The following is a 23891-nucleotide window of genomic DNA, read 5'->3' on the forward strand; positions in this document are numbered from 1 at the left end:
GTGGGGAGTTGGGGAGAGATAGCATGGGGAGAAATGCCAGATATAGGTGATGGGGAGGAAGGGAGCAAACCACACTGCCACGTGTGTACCTATGCAACAATCTTGCATGTTCTTCACATGTACCCCAAAACCTAAAATGCAATAAAATAAATTTTTAAAAAAGTTTTTGACCTTAAGATGGTGTGAAAGTGATATGCATTCAGCACACTTTCCTATTCATGATAGGTTTGCTGGGAAATAACCGCATTGTAAGTGAAGGCCAATCTGTATATTTTTTCAGTTTCTTACTTGAGGGATTAATTGCAGTGATAGAAATATTTTGAAAGGCTGATCCTTTCTTAAGGCTCTATTTCGCCCTTTGGTTTTTATTTAAAATTTTATTTTTGACTTACTCCCTAGAAGTGTCACCAATTCTCTTTAAAGCCCCTGTGATACAAAATGAGTAAATTTATGAGACTAATGGGTAATTACTTCAAAGAAGAAAATTAAAATGTCTCAATCACAAATTTCTTCAATTAAAAGATAGTCAATAATATTTTATGTTAAAGAATGTGTGTTGTCATCATGCAAAGTTGATTTTTAATATCCTTTTGTTTCACAATTAGATATCCCTGAATAATATAAGCATTTTCTATTTTAGGGATAACTCAGTTGGCATGCAACTGAATATATTTTCTAAACCCTTATTTAAATACTATTGTTTTATTTTTACAACTTTGTTTACTAGATTCTGCATATTCCAATAATTAAAATAATTCTTTTTTACCTCTGGATTAAGATAATATGCACCAAGTTGAGGCAAGACAACTTGTGTTAATGTTCCAAATCTCTGTCTGCAAACATCTTCCCTGGACTCTAGATTTACATATGTAACTGTCTAGAAGATATCTCCTTTTGGATAGTGAGACAGTCATCCAAATATTTGGTTCTCCTCAAGGCACTTAGTAAGATTGTACTTCCTGTCCATTTGACAGGAAGTATAGCTATGTGGCTTGCCTTAGACAATGAAAGGAGTGTGGAAATTACTCCTTTCAGTCCTAATCATTAACAGCCAGTGTATGATTCTCTACTCATTCATTTTGTCTGCCATAGTGATAAGCAGTAATCCTACTGGCCTGCGTCCTGTAGTGAGAATAACAAAGAGGAGATATCCAAGATAGCTGATCACTAGCAGCTCGGGACTGTAGCTCCCAGTGAAAGCGCAGAGAACGAGAGGACGCCACACTTTGAGACGAATTTTTGTTGCTTGCGGACCAGGAGATTCCCAGCAGAGGAGCCCCACGGGTCGCCAGTGCGTGGCCGGCGTGGTGGTTTTGCCAGCACCTCCGTGAGGCGGTTCTTGGTGCAGAGTCAGAAAAGCACCATCAATCTTAAAGCCACTTTTTTTACCCGGCGCAGTGGGTTGCTCAGATTCCAGCACTGAGCAACCTCAAGGCACATAATCATCAGATTCACCAGGGTTGAAATGAAGGAGAAAATACTAAGGGCAGCCAGAGAGAAAGGTCAGGTTACCCACAAGGGAAGCCCATCAGACTCACAGCAGATCTCTCAGCAAAAACCCTACAAGCCAGAAGAGACTGGGGCCAATATTCAACATCCTTAAAGAAAAGAACTTTCAACCCAGAATCACATATTCCCCCCAAACTAAGCTTCATAAGTGAAGGAAAAATAAAATCTTTTGTGAACAAGCAAGTACTCAGAGATTTCATCACCACCAGGCCTGCTTTACAAGAGCTTCTGAAAGAACCACTACACATAGAAAGGAACAACCAGTATCAGGCTTTTTAAAAATATACCAAAATGTAAAGAGCATCAACATAATGAAGAATTTACATCAACTAATGGGCAAAACAGCCAGCTAACATCAAATGGCAGTATTAAACTAGACTAAATCCCCCATCAAAAGACACAGCCAAAACCCATCGGTATCCAGACCCATTTATACACAAAGACTCAAATCAAAGGGATGGAGAAAGATTTACCAACCAATTGGAGAGCAAAAATAAATAAATAAATAAATAAAAAGCAGGAGTCACAATTTTCGCCTCTGATAAAATAGAGGCAAAGAAGGACATTACATAATGGTAAAACGATCAATGCAACAAGAAGAGCTAACGATCCTAAATATATATGCACCCAATACAGGAACACCCAGATACATAAGACTTATAAAGAGACTTAGACTCCCACACAATAATAGTGGGAGACTTCAACATCAATATTAGACAGATCAATGAGACGGATATCCAGGACCTGAACTCAGATCCGGAACAAGTTAATAAACATTTATAGAACTATCAACTTTAAATACACAAAATATACACTCTTATCAGCACCACATCACACCTAGATACAGGTTTAAATGAAATATTGGTTGGCTGCTTGTTTGTTATTTTCTTCCCTCATTTTTTTTCCTGTCTCCATTAATAAGCACAATTATTGGTATAAAAGAGGCTTTCAATACCCATTTTTAGACTGCATTTTGGCCTGGGCAATAAAGCAACACTTCCATTCTCTCTCCCTCTTCCTCTTTCTTCCTCTCCTTCATTTTATGTTTTATTTTTTATTTTCTTTCTTTCTTTCTTTGTTTTTCTCTTTTCTTTTTTTTTTCTAAAAAAAAAAAAAAAAAAAAGAGAGAGAATAACAAAGGGAAGAGCCCCAGCCAGCCAGGCATGGTGGCTCACTCCTGTAATCCTAGCACTTTGGGAGGTCAAAGCAGGCAGATTGTGTGAGATCAGGAGTTTGAGATAAGCCTGGGCAACACTGTGAAACCCCATCTGTACTAAAATACAAAAAATTAGCCGGGTGTGGCAGCATGTGCCTGTAGTCCCAGCTACTTGGGAGGCTGAGGCAGGAGAATTGCTTGAACTTGGAAGGCAGAGGTTGCAGTGAGCAGAAATCATGCTACTGCACTCCAGCCTGGGCAACAGAGTGAGACTACGTCTCCAGAAAAAAACCAAAAACCAAAAAACAAACAAACAAACAAACAAACAAAAAAGCAGAGCCCCATCCAACTTGATGATGAATATGCGGCCTGAGCAAGAAATAAATCTTGTAGTTTGAAGCTACTGAGGGATTGTTTGTTATAGCATTATAACTAACACTATCCTGACTAGGTACTGATGTGTACTAGGCATTCCAAACTTTGCACAATTAAAACCAAATGTTCCATTCCACTTGCTCCTTTCCTTACATAATTAACATGTACCCATTGTCTAAGACCCAAGAATCTTTTTTTCGATTTTGCCCTTTCTCTCATTTTTCATATCAAATCCATCATTAATTAAAAAGATTGGCTCTACAAAATATATTCTGAATCCAACCACTTCTCACTGTTTCCACTGCTGTGACCCTAGCCCAAGCCATCATCATCTCTCCCCTAAACTGACACAGCGGCCTTCTGATTAAGCACCATTTCCCCGTTTTTTCTTTCCTTATTAATTTGTAAGAACTCATTAAACTTTGGCAATAATAAAATAGTAACTTTTTTCTGTCATATGTATTCAAAATGTTCTCTTCTAAACAGGGTTTAGAAGAGAACATTTCTTTCTAAACCCTGTTTATAATTTAGAGTCAGATTAAGTCACTGACTTTTACTAGCATCAGCCTTAATCTGTTTGGGATTAAATATACTACACAGGAACCAGACACTTTATACCTCAAAGCCTTTCTGCTCTTGTTTCACTGGAGGTGTCTGGTGGGGTGCCTAGCAAACGTATAGCAAGTGCTGCTCATGACTGAAACCGAAAGAAATTGTTTTTCCTAAAGGGAGCATTTCATAGTAGGACTCTAATTCTGAGCTTGGTATTTCAATTGTCATCCTGTTTTTCAACATTCAGAGTATACTTCTAATTGTATAAACAAATGGGTTCAAGGCAAATGAATTGACTTTTAAATTTAAATTTTACATAGTTATTCTGCTAGCCTAATACGCCTAATACTATATGTTATCTTTAAACCTCAATGAGATTTTTAAAACAGTCGAAAAATCAAGAGCCAGAAATTAGGTTGTGAAATGGCTCACTGATAATCCTTAGACAATATACATTATTTGTACATTACACACAATACAGTCATAGTAGGCAACAGTGCTGACAGGTAGGAAACTAGAATTTAAGGAAGAAGGATTGGTCCAGGAAGATGGGGAGGCTTCATCTCATGGAATTTGAGCATTTGAAACAAAGATACTATTGAGCAATAGGCAATGAATGAGGAAATGTAAGCATTGGAGACTCCTAATATGGTCATTTAACAATATCCAATTCAGTGAGGAAAATAACATATTTGCACAGGCAGAGTAAAGGGAAAAGAGGTAACAAAATCTGTATAATCACAACAAAAATAATAATAATAAACAGGATTACATAATTATTTGAAGCTTGTAGAGTCTCAGATGCTTTGCTTCTACTTTAATTTCCACTTAATTTCAACACGTATCTTTGACTTTCATATAAAAGTTAATATATTTTCTTGTAAAGTTTAATCTATTTCTTTTATGGTACATGTTTCTCCTCCTAGATACTCTGTTTTCACCATTTTACACTTTCTTTCTTTCTCACAATCCTCTATTTAGGTATCCTCCTTTTTTTCATTATTTTCATTTATTTCAAAACCTTTTTTTGAAAGTCACACAAAAGATGGTTATTTATCACATATAAATGAGAAAACAACACAGGACCACAAATTAAAATTGCCCATGCTATTAAAATTTTGGTGTAAATTCTGTATCAGAATTTCTTTCTTTTTCATTTTATTTTGAAAATTTCAACTTTTATTTTAGATATATGAGGTACATCTTTCCAATCTTGTAATTTTATTGACTTCCATTAAACAAATAATTCCCTTTCAAATTATTTTTTTCTTTGTATAGTATTGGTTATTTCCTGTATAGTGTTTTCACTATTATTATATTCCAAGTAGTCTGTAAATTAAAAACACGTGCAGGTTTGTTATATGGGTATATTGTACCCTAGTAGTGAGCATAGTACCTAGTAGGTAGTTTTTTGTGTGTACATATATATGCATATATCTTATCCTATGTAAAATTCTTTAAGTAAAATAGAATTATACTACCTATGGCATGCATAATGCTTTGTTAATTTATCATGAAAATTTCTACTTCTATATATATTTTTAAAGATAAAAATGCTTTGCTTCATAGCATTTTGTTGAATTAATATATAATATTCTATTCAACCAATTTTCTATTATGGATATTGATGCTATGTTTAAACATTCGTAATTATGAACAATGTTTCAAAATCAGCTTTGAACAAATTCCTTTGCACAATTATGGAGTCGTTTGATAAAAATAAACTTTTAGGAGTGGAATTCCTGGGCCATAAGGTTTGTGCCTAACCAAGGCATTTAGTGCAGATTTTCAAGCTGGCCTCCAGGGAGGCTGAACGCAGAGTTGGCCACATGGGTGGTACACCAGGAGGACAGCTTCCTCATTACCACCTATCATGACCTTTCTCATGTCTCCTAATCTGAAAGCCCAATCATGATGTTTGGCTGACTGTTTTAATTTATGCTTCTTGGTTCCTAGTGAAATTGAATCTTTTTGTCGTATATTAATTAGTCCTTTTGCAGGGGCTGAGAGGGCTTCTAAATGAATGCTCTATTGATTTGGCCAGCTTCCTTTTTTCATAACAAGCAGTAGTTTTTCTTTGTTTTGCTTTTTTGTTTTAGCTTTTTAAATAAACTGAATAGAAAGAATTATATTTTGAGAATATTTAATCCTTTGTCATATGTGTTTCAAGTATTTTACTAGTTTGCCTTCTGCCTTTTAACTCTACTGTCTATTGTTTCATACAAAAGCTTTAAATTTCTATGTGGTTTAAGCTTTTCTTTTGCTATTTTCTAATTCATTAATTTTTACTTTATTCTTTCTTTCCTCAGGTTGCAGTTGCTCTTTTTCCAAACTTCTGATTTTATTGACTTCCATTAAACAAATAATTCCTTTTCAAATTATTTTTTCTCTTTGTATAGTATTGGTCGTTTCCTGTATAGTGTTTTCACTATTACTATATTCCAAGTAGTCTGTAAATTAAGTCTAATTTCCATTGGATCTATTTGGGAATGTATTTTTTTCACTTGTAAATAGGTTTTTACATTTAAAATTTTCTATACAATTCCAGTTTTCTGTATTTTATCAGATATTCAACATAAATATATCCTTTATGCACACATATATCTTTTGAATCTAGTTTATTTCTTATACCATTTATATCCTTTTTTATCTTGGTTTTTGCCCAATCTGCCAAAGATATACAGAAGGCTTTTAAACCCTCCCTACTGTAATGATTCTGCATGACTTTACCATACAGCACCATAACCACATTAAGATTAATTAGCAACAACAAAAAATTCCTACTTTTTAATGGAAATGCTCTGTAAAGGCTTAAATTTCAAAATCAAGCTTATTACAAGGTAATTTTTAAAATCAGCCAGGCCCGATGGCTCACACCTATAATCCCAGCACTTTGGGAGGTCAAAGCAGGAGTATTACTTGAGCCAAGGAGTCCAAGACCAGCCTGGGCAACATACCAAGACCTTGTCTCTTAAAAAAAAAAATTAAATAAATAATTTAAATAAATAAAAGCATACTTCATGATAACATGTTTCCCTTTTGTTTAACTTTTAGGCTCAGTGGGTAGTTTGTTATATAGGTTAACTTCATGTCACAGGGTTTGGTGTGCAGACTATTTCATTACCCCAGTAACAAACGTAGTACCTGATAGGAAATTTTTTGATCCTCTCCCTCTTCTCACACTCCACCTTCAAGTAGGCCCCGGTGTCTGTTGCTCCCTTCTTTGTGTCTGTGTGATCTTAATGTTTAGTTCTCACTTACAAGTGAGAACATGTGGTATTTGGTTACCTGTTCCTGCATTAGTTCACTTAGAATAATGGCCTCCAGCTCCATCCATGTTGCTGCAAAGGACATGATCTCATTCTTTTGCATGGCTGCATAGTATTCCATGGTGTATATGTGCCACATTTTCTTTATCTAGATATCATGTTTTCAAAACAGGTATGAATGACTTTTATTTTGCAGGAGTATTAAACCAGTTCCATTAAAAATACCATGAAGCATGCAAAAAGGAGATGTCTACAATATTGTGATGTGTACACTACAATATGTGAGAGCAAATATGTCAAAATAGCTATGAAGTCCTACACATTATTACCTACTAACTAGAGAGAAGTCACTTCATTTTGGACCCAACAGAGAAAATAAAAATATATAAACAAGCCCTAATGACCCTTAGGAAATTCCTATACTATCATCTACTATAAGCTTTCTAAGCAGCAGCAGATCCATTCTTACTTCTCTAGAGAATCTATTTAGCATGATCAATGAATTTGGGAACATAATATAGATTCCAATTTGATTCTAGAAGTTTTCTAAACTTCTAGAAATAGAAGGCTTCTACTTCTAGAAGTTTTTAAACTGTTCCTTTCCCCAACAGGTTACTATTAAAGTGAGAGGTTTCAAAAATGAGGCTTGAACAATGCTCTTTTAAGGCTGATTTGCCAAAAAAAGAAGCACAAGTTTACTGGTGATGCAATGATTGAGAGACAACTTGTTTTTATATTCACATGAAACTAAAATAACACTTTGAGGCTAGTGAATTTTCATCCTTTCTTTTAACTCTGATGATGTCCTTATTGGGTTATGCATAAATTTAGTCAAACAGATTGGGGGTTAGGGGCTCCTTAAATCCCAGGGCATGTATTTGCTAAGCTTTTCTAAGAAAATCAGGGAAAGCACATACATTATTCAAATAAAATAACTTAGCTGACCATACCTAAATTGTTTAAATGTTCTTAGTTTTGATCATGCATTTAAATAATACAAAGGAAATGTACATTATGACACTGTACACTCCCTGCTCCTTTCATTCATCATGATTATAACACCCATTATCAGAAAGATATTTTCACATTATGAAGATGAGTTTTCAATGGCTATCCATTTTCTCTCACATAGGATCAAGGACAAAGGAGCTGGAGGGCTGGTGTAAAAAGGCACAACCAATCAATATGGATTTAACATCTGTGCTCTTCAATATATATACTTTGATGCCATTTGATTTGGCAAATTCTATCTTTGCAAATGAGTGCTAGAATCCAATGGATTACCAAAATAATCACTCCCAGTGATAACTACTTTTCCTACAAATGGGGGCCAACCTTGTCCACTGGCCTTGCTGACTGTGTTAGGACATCACTAGACAAAGTGTTTCTTAAATGCTGTAAAAGCAGTTTTTCATCTGAGTTTCCTTTCATTCTTCTTTTCTTAAATATCAAGGCCCTCTAATATGTATAAAATGTTTGCTTTAAAACTAACTAGAATTTAATTAAAACAGCAATTTTAAAGTCCTGTTTTAGCATGTTTCTATTCTATTTCTCCTTTAAAATGAACCTTCTCTCTAAGCAATATAGTCACCCTTAAATTCTGTGGGGGAAAACATAAGAGTCCTTTAGTTTAACAATCCTGACGTTAAGTGATTATAAGTTTCTCTTTTAAAAGCAACCAAAGATTCATAAGGGAAGAGGCTAAATGTGGCTTTTCCTTGTAACCTAAAACTTTTTGAAACATTGATTTCTCAATCTAGGATTCCATTTAATTTTCATTTGTGTATCTATACCAACATCATTAAGAAATTTTACAGCTTTTGGTATATTTGTATTCCTTACATGTTAAGATTTTCTCTACCTTTAACTTGCATAATTTAATATCAAAAATATTTAACTGAAGGTATTTAATAAAAAACAAAATTAAAAGTCTATTAAATTTCTAAATTTGTTCACCAAGAGAAGCCATCACATTCAAGAAGGAAATCAAATGACTTGTCTCTAGACACAACATGGAGATTAATTTTTTACCTAAGGTCTCCATTCCAAAAATAAGATTCTGATTTACATTTGTATTCAAAAAACAAGTTTAAAAAACAAAATAACCTCCCTGTTTCTGTATATATTTGTTCACATTCCCAGAACTGACTCAGGGTGTCCTGGATTCTGGTCTTTCTAATGAAGACATTGACTTGGAATCTGTGGTCCAGGGAAACCCATCTTAGGAGGAGATAGAGTCTACCCTGAGCAATTTAGGAAATCACTATGCCAACAGGAAAACATTTTCAAAGGGAAAAATAAGTAATAGCCTGAAAGGAAAATTTTTTCTGAGCAACTATAATCTCCTTACAAAAGGAAAATTTGCTTTTTAAGGAGAAATAACAACATACATATGATTGTGCAGGAGGAATGTGAATGTTTATTGATGCTTGTTTCATCACGTATTCATAATATGAATCTAAATGCATATCTATTGTAAAAGTTAAATTTCTCTGAGTTTAGAGGATTAGCTCCCAAACTTTAAATATAGTCTAAAGATGGATGAAGTAGATCAATTTGGCTGTCATTGAGAAAACAAATAACATGATTGTTCCATATACCCCAGGTTATATGTATATGTGCACATGTGTTTGCACTACACTTAATGTATGTGGAAAGATGAATCTATTCTGCTCATCTAATGAAACATTAATTTGAGCAGACTTCATTTTCTTTAGTTGGTTAATATCATAAATAATAAAATGCTATGCACTAGATAAACAGCCTTTGCGAGTCTAAAATGAGTCACACTTTACAGCTGGCTCACGTATATGGCAGGCAACAAGTCAGGTATGTGGCCTTGGGGACAACTCAGAACAAGCATTCCAGCCTGGGAGGAAAAAAGGAATCTCATATTCTCTTTTTGAAGAATCCAGATCTATACTCCGGAGACAGCACAGCTTGTATTCCAGTGTTTTCCATTTATACTGAAATTCTAAGCTACAGGAAAATAACATGCAGATGTGCTGTTTGTGATTTGAGGAGGTTGTGTGTGTGTGTGTGTGTGTGTGTGTGTGTGTCAGAGTCTATGGTCAGTATAATGATCATAGTCAAGAAGTATAAGCATTGTATTTTCCATAAACTATCACTTATTCATAACAAGCAATTAAAAATAAGGCATGGGGCAATAAATACCAGCACCTCCAAAGTGCTCACTCTTTAATTCAAAATCAAAACAGTAAGTGCTTGCATCTTTGATACTCTTCAACTAACACTCACTCTCAACCAGCACCAAAGCTGTCCCATAGCACATGCGAAAGTGTTCTGATACAGTTGCTGACTGAGGGAATCTGGAGATCCTGAAGGGCCTTCTGCATTATCCTAGGGAGACCGTTAAAGACCCATAATTTTAAATTTTTGAATTTTCTCACAGTATTGAGTGACTTGAAAATCAGTAAACTGTATTAAAGTGAATATATTTTTTTTAATCCAGAAGAACTTAATCAAACAGGACACAACAAAATGGATGGCTTCTGCTAAGGAGAAGTAGATTTCTTTTTTTTTTTTTTTTTTGAGGGGGGTGAGTTTTACAAATGTCTTAACTCATCAGTGAATCCACTAGTGAAAGAGAGAAATCCTAAAGGCTTCTTGAGTGGTCTGAGAATTAGCACCTCCCCAAAATGTCAGCAGCCGGCTCCCTGATCGTCAGCATGCACAGGCTCCCTATTTGTGCACTCACAATTAGTCCAGGATACTTTTTAAAGTTTTGTTTTGTTTTGCTTGCAAATAAGAAATGTAACACAAGAAATTTCGAACAGAGACTCAGTGCAATGCAAGTGACCAGGATTAAACATACTTATTATTCAAAAATTGAAATATATTTTATGGCATAAGAACTAAAAATATGGGTTTTTATATTTTTTCCAAATGTCTTTTCAAAGAGTGGTAGCATTAGTTATAAATATTAGCCATTACTTTGTGGAAGAAATCTTTAATCAATTTCAAAAGTTACCTGCTGTTTTTAAAAAGCATACTATACATGGGCTGAGTTCACCTCTTTACTCCTTCACAAATGCCTGTCTTGTGCTTTTCTGGTAATACTTTAAGTTTATTAAATATTATTACTTGGGTCATAAGCAGTTATATCAAGCTATAAATTTATAAAGTGACACATTTTCAATACCAACCATCTATGTCAGCTTATTCCATAATAGCACATTCCATCAAATTAAACTGCAAAAGATTTCCCACATTTGTTTTACATTCTATATGTATGGCTTATGAACAGCAATTTTGATGAATTCCAGCTGGTTTGAATATGCCGGCCAACTCTTATATACCAGATTCTTTTCAATTCTTATTGTGTTCAGTGAGGCCCATTTTAAGTGGGCCACCTGGTAGGATGAAGCACTAATATATCTCCACAGAAAAAAATAACAAATAACCCAGCTAAACATAAGGCTATCTTCTCAAACTACATTACTCTTATATTTCTAATATAAGTGAGAAATAGTTCTAATCTTTTGGAAAAGTTGAATTAAAATTTAAACAAACTAGCAACCATATGAACTGTTAAATTGCTCGTCGATCTATTATAACAACAACATTAAAATAATTTCCACCATTCCTGTGTATTGCCTGGTTTCACAAATCTATCATACACATTTTGGCCACCCCCCTGCATTCTGCATACCCTCCTGCTTCCATCCAGCTGGAAGACATCAAGGGCACAGAAGCCCAGTGAAATGTTGACCCCACCCTCCTCCATCCATTTTAAGGTACTTTCAAAGCCAGAACACTGATCTAGTTCAGTTTCTTCAACAAAGCCAGCCATACTGCTATTTAAGACTCCAGTTTGGGTTTTTTGTAACTGCACATTAACATAAGAGCTTTGATTTTTAGTCAAAAACTTCAGCTGCACTGAATTTCATCAGATTGCCATACCTTTCTGCAGAAGAGTCCTCATTATTAAATCTTCAAAATCTGCTCTCATTGTGGGAGCTCTTTCCTTATACTATCAACCTCTCTGAACTAGCCAACAACCAAGCCTGAAGGATAGAATGTTTCCCTTCCAAAAAGTCAAAACAGAACAGCCATCACGGTAGAGCAAATGCGCATTTCCCCCCAGATTTGCACACTCCATATAATTCATGCACTGTAACAGAAGACAGTCATTCCAGCATGCACAGGAACACTCTTGCCAAGACATGCAGGAGCGGAGCAGGGGCTGAGGGGACAGAAAAGCTGCAAGAGGACAAAGAACTTACTTTGTTGTTCCCCTGTGCATATAGCCGCAAGGAAAAGAAGGAAAAATATGTTAAACAGAAATTTGTTTTAAAATTATGAGGGTTTTTTTCTACTACCTTCTCTGGATATAAAAAACAAAATGATGAGGCTTTTCTTGCTAGAGCAAAATCAAAACAAATAATTTATTCACTGACATCTCATACATATACATACAGCATCCAGAACTCATGGACAAGTCAGAGAATCCACGTAGGTTACATGAAATGATACATTTATAACAGCAGAAAATTATGACAGTTCCCCCCTTTCTTTCTATTTGGAATACTTGGGATATGGGAACGTGGCCAGAAGGAATTGGTTTGAATCAGTAATAACTGAACTGTTAGCATGAAAGGCAGAGCATTTCGTGTGCCGGCTTGCCCTTTCCTGACAGCTCCTCCTCCAACATGCCAAGCAGTGGAAAATTTCATCAGCCAGTGCATTTTTAAACAAACACTGCATCCTTGGTTTCAAAGAAGGTGGAAAAAAAAAGAAGGAAAGAGCAGAGGAAAGGAGTGGGTGGTTCTGGGGAGACAGGGTAAGCAGACCTCCATCTGGACCGTTCCTTTATTTTGTAAATTATGAGTCTTGCCTTAGGTTGGCATGGGAAGCAAGGACTGTATAGTGGGGATGCTGCCAAAACAAACACTAGTCCGCACTCAAGAAATGGGTCTGGAAGGGTTAGTCACAAAAATGTAGTCATTTCTAAAAGCGACACTCTGGGTAAAGACGCAGAACCGCCAGCAGCAGGCGGCAGGGCAAATGGCTCTCCTGTTTCAACCCTGAGCTGCTAGAGTATGATTTATATCAAACAATTTAACTCACATATGGCCTAAAAAAATAAGGCGGTGATTCATTACTCCCGGGGCAGCCCAAGTCCTCACAAGGTCAGATTCTGTGGGGGAGACGTACGGGCCGGGAACAGATCTGAACTTTTCTCACAAGGGGCCCAGAAGGAATTTCTCGCTGAGACACAGGGTTGAAGAGAGCTGTGAGTAAAGTGTGTGCATCTGTGGAAACCTAGAACAGGGCGGAATCACAGGTCAGGCTGCAGATCTGGCATTTAATTTAAGTTGAGGATGCGGAGGGGGAAATAATATATACAGATATTTTCTGGAGAGTGGTGAGGCAATGATCCCACGAGAGTATGTTTTCTGGAAAACAATGCCAATTGGTGACTCCAGGGAAATGCCTAATCCAGGGACCATCGTATTTAATAAAGAAAACAGAAATTTAAAGACACTGATAAAATAGTGAAGAGAAGCTTCTTGGCATTATGACTTGCCATGATATAACCGTTAACACACTGGCTTTTCTGAGACATAAATAATGGCATGAGAATGAATGAAGGGGGAAAAAAAGAGTCCTTTTTAAAAATGATGCCAACTGTTCAATAAGGCAATAAAGATCCCCACTGGGAATTTTATCGGGAGTAAAAGTCTATTTTAGAGAATAATGGGACCCTGGTTCTCCGAAAAAAATGCAATATTGCTGAAAATACCTCAAACAGATGGAGTTTATTGCATTCCTCAGCAGTGCAGCTTTTGATCTACCAAATAAGTTTCAGGAGTTCAACCAAGTATTTTTGCACATTAGGGAATGACTGGCTTCCCCACTCGATGGCAGATGGTTCTGTTTGTAGTGGCAACAATGATGTCACAGAGTAGGAGGCCTTAATCCTTAAATACAAGTGGAGGATGTGGTGTGGCTTGGCCATTTCTTGTTGCATTCAATCATTTCCCAACTGTCTATTCTGAGAGAGGCATAACAGTCATGAATGGTGAAATGTAAATGCTTTACAATTCCCTTCACTACTCTGTGTGGCAGCAATTTATGTTTAGATCCCTAAAAGCACTTCATTGAAGAAAAACTATGACTCTTCAGAATCAGCCATGTAGCTCTTGTAGGTTCCGCTGAAAATGCTAAGAACAAAGTTATGTGTGAGGGGGCTAAGTATTGGGCATTTTAAGTTTTATAATGTTAGACTGCTGAAAAAATGCATATGAGGGGTTATCGCCACTTTAATAAATATTTATGCAGGTCTGTGGCCATTCAGCTCTTTCTTCTACAATGACGCAGAGACTTTTTCTCCTGTTATTTGACACAGAGAAAAATTCACTTTCAGACTTTGTCCAAGAGGAATTTCTGCAGTTTCAAAAGGAGTTCATTGTAAAATGGTTTCAATCTGCAAAGCAGACCTAAAAGTATCAGTTACGGCTGGAAGAATCCACAATTCAGAAGGAATAGTGAAGTTTCAGGGTGATTCACTTCCTGCCATCATTTTTAATCTCTTTTTTTTGTGAAGATTAATTCATTATATGTGTGTGTGTGTGTGTGTGTGTGTGTGTGTGTGTATAGTTGCACTTTAGATTCAGGGGTACATGTACAGATTATTAGATTCAGGGGTACATGTGCAGATTATGCAGGATTGTTGCATAGGTACATACATGGCAATGTGGTTTGCTGCCTCCACGCCATCACCTATATCTGGCATTTCTCCCCATGTTATCCCTCCCCAACCTCCCTATCCCCCGCTGTCCCTCCCCTAGTCCACCCAACAGACCTCAGTGTGTGATGCTCCCCTCCCTGTGTACATGGGTTCTCATTGTTTAACACCTCTATGAGTGAGAACATGCAATGTTTGGTTTTCTGTTCTTGTGTCAGTTTGCTGAGAATGATGATTTCCAGATTCATCCAAGTCCCTACAAACGACACAAACTCATCGTTTTTTATGACTGCATAGGATTCCATGGTGTATATGTGCCACATTTTCCTTGACCAGTCTATCATTGATGGGCATTTGGGTTGGTTCCAGGTCTTTGTTATTGTAAACAGTGCCTCAATGAACATACATGTGCATGTGTCTTTATAATAGAATGACTTACATTCCTCTGGATATATACCCAGTAATGGGATTACTGGGTCAAATGGACCTATTTCTAGGTCCTATTTCTAGGTCCTTGAGGAATCGCCACACTGTCTTCCACAGTGGTTGAACTAATTTATACTCCCGCCAACAGTGTAAAGTGTTCCTATTTCTCCACATCCTCTAAAATATCTGTTGTCTTCAGATTCTTTAATGATCACCATTCTAACTGGTGTGAGATGGTATCTCAATGTGGTTTTGATTTGCATTTCTCTAATGACCAGTGATGATGAGCATTTTTTCATATGTTTGTTGGCCTCATATATGTCTTCTTTTGAAAAGTGTCTGTTCATATCCTTCACCCACTTTTGAATGGGGTTGCTTGTTTTTTTCTTGTAAATCTATTTTAGTTCTTTGTAGATTCTGGATATTAGCTCCTTGTCAGATGGATAGATTGCAAAATTCTTTTCCCATTCTGTTGGTTGCTGGTTCAATCTAATGATTGTTTCTTTCACTGTACAGAAGTGCTGGAGCTTAATTAGAACCCATTTATCTATTTTGGCTTTTGCTGCTAATGCTTTTGGTGTTTTAGCCATTCAGTCCTTGCCTATTCCTATGTCCTGAATGGTTTTGCCAAGGTTTTCTTCTAGGATTTTCATGGTGTTAGGTCTTATGTTTAAGTCTTTAATCCATTTGGAGTTAATTTTAGTGTGAGGTGTCAGGAAGGGGTCCAGTTTCTGCTTTCTGCACATGGCTAGCCAGTTTTCCCAACACCATTTATTAAACAGGGAATCATTTTCCCATTGCTTGTTTTTGTCAGATCTGTCAAAAATCAGATGGTTGTAGATGTGTGGCATTGCCTCCAAGGCCTCTGTTCTGTTCCATTGGTCTGTATCTCTGTTTTGGTACCAGTACCATGCTGTTTCGATTACTGTAGCCTTGTAGTATAGTTTGAAGTCAGGTAGCGTGATGCCTCTAGCTTTGTTCTTTTTACTTAAGATTGTATTGACTATGTGGGCTCTCTTTTGGCTCCATATGCAGTTTAAGGTGGTTTTTTCCAGTTCTGTGAAGAAGGTCATTGGTAGCTTGATGGGATAGCGTTGAATCTATAAATTACTTTTGGCAGTACGACCATTTTGATTCTGATTCTTCCTAACCGTGGGCATGGAATGTTTCTCCATCTGTTTGTGTCCTCTCCTATTTTGTTGAGCAGTGGTTTGTAGTTCTCCTTGAAGAGATCCTTTACATCCTTTGTTAGTTGTATTTTTAGGTATTTTATTCTCTTTGTAGCAATTGTGAATGGGAGTTCACTTATGATTTGGCTCTCTGTTAGTCTGTTATTGGTGTACAGGAATGCTTTGATTTCTGCACATTGGTTTTGTATCCTGAGACTTTGCTGAAGTTGCTGAAGGAGATTTTGGGCTGAGATGATGGGGTCTTCTAAATATATAATCATGTTGTCTGCAAATAGAGACAATTTGACTCCCTCTTTTCCTATTGAATACCCTTTATTTCTTTTTCTTGCCTGATTGCTCTGGCTAGAACTTCTAATACTATATTGCCTAGAAGTGGTGAGAGAGGGCATCCATGTCTAGTGCCAGATTTCAAAGGGAATGCTTCCAATTTTTGCCCATTCAGTATGATATTGGCTATGGGTTTGTTATAAATAGCTTTTATTATTTTGAGATACATTCCATCAATACCTATTTTACTGAGAGTTTTTAGCATAAAGGCTGATGAATTTTGTCAAAGGTCTTCTCTGCATCTATTGATACAATCGTGGTTTTTGTCTTTGGTTCTGTTTATGTGATGGATTGTGTTTATAGACCTGCGTATGTTGAACCAGCCTTGCATAACTGGGATGAAGCCTATTTGATAGTGATTGATAAGCTTTTTGATGTGCTGTTGCAATCAGTTTGCCAGTATTTTATTGAAGATTTTTGCATCTATGTTCATCATGGATATTGGTCTGAAGTTTTCTTTTGTTGTTGAGTCTCTGCCGGGTTTTGGTATCAGGATGATGTTGGTCTCATAAAATGATTTGGGAAGGATTCCCTCTTTTTGGATTGTTTGGAAGAGTTGGAAGAGTTTCAGAAGGAATGATACCAGCTCTTCTTTGGGTGTCTGGTAGAATTCTGCTGTGAACCCATTTGGGACCTGGGCTTTTTTTGGTTGGTAGGCTATTAACAGCTGCCTCAACTTCAACCCTTGTTATTGGTCTATTCAGGGTTTCAGCGTCTTCCTGGTTTAGGCTTGGGAGTGTGCAAGTGTGCAGAAATTTATCCATTTTTTCCAGGTTTACTGGTTTATGCTCATAGAGATGTCTGTAGTAATCTCCGATGGTAGGTTGTATTTCTCTGGAATCAGTGGTGATATCCCCTTTATTGCTTTTTATTGCATCTATTTGATTCTTTTCTCTCTTCTTTTTTATTAATCTGGCTAGAGGTCTATTTTGTTGTTCTTTTCAAAAAAACAGCTCCTGAACTTACTGATTTTTTGAAGAGTTTTTTATGTCTCTATCCCCTTCAGTTCTGCTCTGATCTTAAGTTATTTCTTGTCTTCTGCTAGCTTTTGAGTATTTTTGATCTTGCTCCTCTAGCTCTTTCAATTTTGATAAGTTGTCAATTTTAGATCTTCTCTTGCTTCTCATGTGGGCATTTATTGCTATAAATTTCCCTCTAGATGCTGCTTTAAATGTGTCCCAGAGATTCGTTATGTTGTGTCTTCATTCTTGTTGGTTTTGAAGAGCATCTTTATTTCTGCCTTCATTTCATTGTTTATCCAGTCAACATTCAAGAGCCTGTTGTTCAGTTTACATGAAATTGTGCGTTGCTCAGTTAGTTTCTGAATTCTGAGTTCTAATTTGATTGCACTGTGGTCTGAGAGACTGTTTGTTATGATTTCCGTTCTTTTGCATTTGCTGAGGATTGATTTACTTTCAATTATGTGGTCAATTTAGAGTAACTGTGATGTGGTGCTCAGAAGAATGTATATTCTGTGGATTTGGTGTTGAGAGTCCTGTAGATGTCTGCTAGGTTTGCTTGGTCCAGATCTGAGTTCAAGTCTGGGATATCCTTGTTAATTTTCTGTCTTGTTGATCTGTCTAATATTGACAATGGAGTGTTAAAGTCTCCCACTATTATTGTGTGTGAGTCTAAGTCTCTTTGTAGGTTGTTAAGAGCTGGCTTTATGTATCTGTGTGCTCCTGTATGGGGTGCATATATATTTAGGATTGTTAGCTCTTCTTGTTGCACCGATCTTTTTACTATTATGTAATGCCCTTCTTTTTCTCTTTTGATCTTTTGGTTTAAAGTCTATTTTATCAGAGACTAGGATTGCAACTCCTGCTTATTTTTGCTCTCCATTTGCTTGGTAAATCTTCCTCCATCCCTTTATTTTGAGCCTTTGTGTGTCCTTGCACGTGAGATGGGTTTTCTGAATACAGCACACCGATGGGTTTTGACTTTTTATCCAGCTTGCCAGTCTGTATCTTTTGACTGGGGCATTTAGCCCATTTACATTTAAGGTTAATCTTGTTAGGTGTGAATCTGATCCTGCCATTTTGATGATAGCTGGTTGTTTTGCCTGTAAGTTGACACAGTTTCTTCATTGTGTCAATGAGTCTTTACCATTTGGCATGGTTTTTGAGAGGCTGGTACTGGTTGTTCCTTTCTATGTTTAGTGATTCTTTCAGGAACTCTTATAAGGCAGGCCTGGTGGTGACGAAATCTCTCAGCAATTGCTTGTTCATACAGGATTTTATTTCTCCTTCACTTATGAAGCTTAGTTTGGCTGGATATGAAATTCTAGGTTGAAAGTTCTTTTCTTTAAGGATGTTGATTATTGGCCCCCACTCTCTTCTGCCTTGTGGGGTTTCTGCTGAGAGATCTGCTGTGAGTCTGATGGCCTTCCCTTGTGGGTAACCTGACATTTCTCTCTGGCTGCCCTTAGCATTTTTCCCTTCATTTCAACCCTGTGAGTCTGACGATTATGTGCCTTGGGGTTGCTCTTCTTGAGGAATATCTTTGTGGTGTTCTCTGTATTTCTTGGACTTGAATATTGGCCTGCCGTGCTAGTTTGGGGAAGTTCTCCTGCATAATATCCTGAAGAGTGTTTTCCAGATTGGATTCATTCTCTCCATCACATTCGGGTACACTATCAAACGTAGACTAGGTCTTTTCACATAATCCCATATTTCTTGGTGGCTTTGTGCATTTCTTTTCACTCTTTTTTCTCTTATCTTGCTTTCTTGTTTTATTTCATTGAGTTGATCTTCAATCTCTGATGTCCTTTCTTCTGCTTGGTCAATTTGGCTATTGAAACTTGCATGTGCTTCGCGAAGTTCTCGTGTTGTGTTTTTCACCTCCATCAAGTCATTTATATTCTTCTCTAAGCTGTTTATTCTTGTTAGCATTTCATCAAACCTTTTTCAAGTTCTTACTTTCTTTGCATTGGGTTAGACCACGTTCTTTTAGCTCAGAGAAGTTTGTCATTACCCACCTTCTGAAGCCTGTTTCTGTCAATTCATCAGACTTGTTCTCCATCCAGCTTTGTCCCCTTGCTGGTGAGGAGTTGTGCTCCCTTGCTGTTGAGGAGTTGTAATCCCTTGGAGGAGGAGAGGTGTTCTGGTTTTTGGTGTTTTCATCCTTTTTGCATTGGTTTCTTCCCATCTTTGTGGATTTATCTACCTGTGGTCTTTGTAGTTGGTGACTTTCGGATGGGGTCTCTGAGTGGACGTCCTTTTTGTTGATGTTGAAGTTATTTCTGTCTGCTTCTTAGTTTTCCTTCTAACAGACTCCTCTGCTGTAGGACTGCTAGAGGTCCACTCCAGACCCTGCTTGCCTGGGGATCACCTGTGGCAGCTGTAGGACAGTAAGGGTTGCTGCCAGTTTCTTCTTCTGTTATCTTCATCCCAGAAGGATGCCCGCCAGGTGTCAGCCTGAGCTCTCCTTCATGAGGTGTCTCTTTGGGTATACAGAGCTCAGGGAGCTGCTTGAGTAAACAGTCTGTCCCTTATAGGAGCTCAAGTGCTGAGCTGACAGCTTCATTGTTCTGTTCAGAGCTACTGGGCAGGTACGTTTAAGTCTGCTGCAGTAGAATTCATGACCACCTTTTTTCCCAGTGCTCTGTCCTGGGAAGATGGGGCTTTATTTATAAGTTCCTGACATGCTGCTGCCTTTTTTCAGAGATGCCCTACCCAGCAAGGAGTAGCCTAGTCACAGTCTTCCAGCAGAGGTGTTGCTGAGCTGCCGTGGGATCTACCCAGCTGCTATGGAAACTTCCTTGCGGTTTTGTTTACAGAGGTATAGTTAGAACTGCCTCAGTAATGATGGTCTGCTTCAGTAATGGTGGATTACCTCTATAATGGCAGACTGCCTCAGTAATGGCAGACTGCCTCGGTAATGGCGGACTGCCTCAGTAATGGCGGACTGCCTCGGTAATGGCGGACTGCCTTGGTAGTGGTGGATTGCTTCGGTAACGGTGGACACCCTTCCCCCCACAGAGCTGGACCGTACTGGGTCCAACTGTGCTTGCTGTGAAACTCAGTCCAGAGCATTTCAGATTGCTGGTCTTTGTAGGGGTGGGAACCGCCAAGCCAAATCACCTGGCTCCCTGTTTCAGCCCCCTTTCTTCAGTTGAATGGGCGGCTCTGTCTCCCAGGTGTCCCAGACACCAGTTAAAATGGCTGCCCAGATTTGTGTGAGTTTTTTTACAGAGACCTGCTGTGCTGGCTGAAACAGCTGTGCTGGAAACTCATGGCACTTTTCAGCCCGGGAATCTCCTGGTCTGTGGACAGTAAAAACTTGTTTGGAAATGCAGTGATCACTCATGCTCTGCATTGTTCTCACTGGGAACTGTACTCCAGAGCTGTTCCTATTCAGCCATCTTGCTTGATAAGCATTTTTAATCTCTTAAGAAAAATATATGATAGGGGAAGACCACTTATATGTATAGCTAATAAAACCTCTTTTAAAGCTCTGAGGTGTCAGACTTGGTAAATATGCAAAACTGGATTTGCACCAAATTTGTTTCCAGGACATTGTTTCAGACTTCCTACCAGTAGGCAGGTGTCTGAGAGTAGAAATGTGAATTCTCAGCTCCCGACAGCCTCTCTGCTCACTCCTGACTGTCTAATGGAGGCTGGCCTGTTCCCCCAGGGTGCATCAGATCTCCCTTTAAACAACTCGGTTTGCTCAGCCAACAGACAGGAAACTCTCCTTCACACACCCAAATCCCACCAATAGTTTCCTAAGGGAAGGGAAGCAATACTTAATTGGGAATTACAGCTTCATGGACATAATGATTTTGAATCATAAATATATCATTGTTCTACTCCCACTTATGAGTGAGAATGTGCAGTGTTTAGTTTTCTGTTCCTGTGTTAGCTTGCTGAGAATGATGGTTTGCAGCTTCATTCATGTCCCTACAAAAGACATGAACTCATCCTTCTTTATGGCTGCATAGTATTCCATGGTGTATATGTGCCATATTTTCTTTATCCAGTCTATCATTGGTGGGCATTTGGGTTGGTTCCATGTCTTTGCTATTGTAAATAGTGCTGCAATAAACATGTGTGCATGTATCTTTATAGTAGAATGATTTATAATCCTCTGGGTATATGCCCAGTAATGGGATTGCTGGGTCAAATAGTATTTCTGGTTCTAGATTCCTGAGGAATCACCATACTGTCTTCCACAATGGTTGACACTCCCACCAAGAGTGTAAACAGGGAGGGAAACATCACATACTGGGGCCTGTCGGGGTTGGGGGCTAGGGGAGGGATAGCAGGGAGTGGGAGGCTAGGGAAGGGATAGCATTAGGACAAATACCTAATGTAGATGACAAATTAATGGGTGCAGCAAACCACCATGGCACATGTATACCTATGTAACAAACTGTAAGTTCTGCCCATGTATCCCAGAACTTAAAGTATAATAAAAAATATAAACAATAAATACGTAAAGGCTAGGAGACATTGAACACATTCACCCAGTTGAAGCCACTGAACTAGTTGTGATACAGAAGAACCTTCACTTAATCCTGTAAAATCACTCTGAGGAAGGCATTATTTTGAGTTTACAGAGGGATCAACAATTGGCAAGTTAAGTAAGTTTCCCGAGCCACATGGCTAGTAAATGGCATGCTCAGGATTAAAATGTGAGTGGATTTGACTTAAAGTCTTCCTCATTCCATGGCACACACTATATTTCAAGGAACTTAAATTTGGAATTCCTTATGTTTTATATAATTTAAATATTGTAAGTCAACAAAACTGTGCCAGAAAAGTCAGTTGTTTGTTATATCATGTTCTTTAAATATTTAATCAAATTCACATTTATTTATAATCAAATATGTAGGAAAAATTTATGTACATGTGTTAATAAAATAATCTTTTAAAAGTTTTCTAATTGTAGCCTAATACTACTAATACACATACACACACACATACACACAAACGCAATATAGATTGATTATATTTCAGTCGCATCAGTGAAAATAACTATTAATTACATTAGAGATATCTTTACTTTGAAACTGGATAGAGTCCTACATATTTTCTTAATGATATCAAATTTTATAATGGTTGTAATTTCAATTTAGTGACCACAGAAAATAGAAATGGAAGAAATAAAATTCTGCTAAATCTAAATTCAGATTTAAATATAGTTTTAAAATATTGTGGCTGCTCAGAAATATCAAGTTACTGGTAGAATGCTAAATCTGTGGCTCAGAGGAAGTTATGTTTAAATTTACAGAGTAAGTCAGTAGCCAGAATCCAGGACTCCTTATTTCCATTTTAGGGTCATATATGCCACTGCTCAGACCAAAAGTCTACATTTTGCTTTGGATCTAGAAAAGTGAAATAGCATAAAAGTAATTAGAAAATCCATGTGGAAAAACAGTAGGGCTATTGTAGTTTATATAGATATCCACTGTAGTTTTATCACATTGTATTTATTTCCACCTTTCTCTTTCACTAGGCTTGGAATTCCTATTAAGTAGGAATTTCATCTTTTTAATCTTTGAATCTCTAGAGCCCACTTTAATAGTGATGGATGAAAGGAGAGAAAGAAGGGAGGAAAGGGGAAGGAAAGAAAGAATATTTTAGAAAACCCCAAGATAAATTAAAGGCTAAAGAAACAGGGAAGCAGAACATTTTGACACGAGTGACAGAAAACCATTCCATCGCTTGGATGTGATGGAGAAAAACATGTAGTGAGAATATTATTTTTAAAAGCATGCGTATATAACCTCACTAGAAAATAAAATCTGTCCAAAACAGCACTTCATTCAAATTTGGGTTATGGCTATTTATCTAATAATGTCAGACTCACACATTAAAAAAAAAAGATCTATATGGAAATTTCTTTCCAGTCAAAATAGAGGTCTCTTGTGCAGAAAGCAGAACTTTGTAAGTTTAGACTCATATCCATGCATGACACATAAATGTTTCATTATTAGGGTAGCAATTGACTGATGTGTAGACTCAATGGTTTACTGATATGAAAGCAAAATCACACTACTTAGACATTCTAAAAATTTACATAGATGGAGGCATCTGTTATTAGGTTATTTTGTGTTCACTAAGTCTTTCTAAATTAGGAATTACTAACTAAAAATAATTTCCTTCCCAAAAATATAAGTGAGTGTTCACAAAGTAGAAATTTTAGACAAGTATTCTAGTTAATTTCATCAGTTAGCTGCCATTTAAATGTCTGAAAGTCAACAATTATGTAATATGACCTGTAGGACTACATGGTGCATAATACAAATATTGTTTATGATAAAAGCTGAGAAAAGGCAACACCATCACATACTGCTCAATTTAATTTCCTGTGTTGCCTTTGCTATGTAGTAAAAATTCCTTTGTCTTGATCTTCTTATTATACCAAATATG

At 37.2% G+C, this 23891-nt stretch overlaps 1 protein-coding gene across 8 annotated transcripts in view; it reads right to left on the reverse strand.

Annotated features, from left to right (window-relative positions):
• DNM3 (dynamin 3) overlaps positions 1–23891 on the reverse strand; it is a 552761-nt gene that overhangs the window by 88838 nt on the left and 440032 nt on the right. For 4 of the 8 annotated variants that reach the window (XM_017529997.2, XM_017529996.1, XM_017529994.2 and 1 more), the window contains one exon: positions 12108–12119. The exons of the other annotated variants lie outside the window; for them this stretch is intronic. In XM_017529997.2, coding sequence (XP_017385486.1) covers positions 12108–12119 — 12 coding nt within the window. The remainder of the gene's footprint in view (positions 1–12107; positions 12120–23891) is intronic. 8 annotated transcript variants of the gene reach the window in all.

Source organism: Cebus imitator, unplaced genomic scaffold, assembly GCF_001604975.1.
Source record: "Cebus imitator isolate Cc_AM_T3 unplaced genomic scaffold, Cebus_imitator-1.0 Scaffold62, whole genome shotgun sequence".
Classification (NCBI taxonomy): Eukaryota; Metazoa; Chordata; class Mammalia; order Primates; family Cebidae; genus Cebus; species Cebus imitator.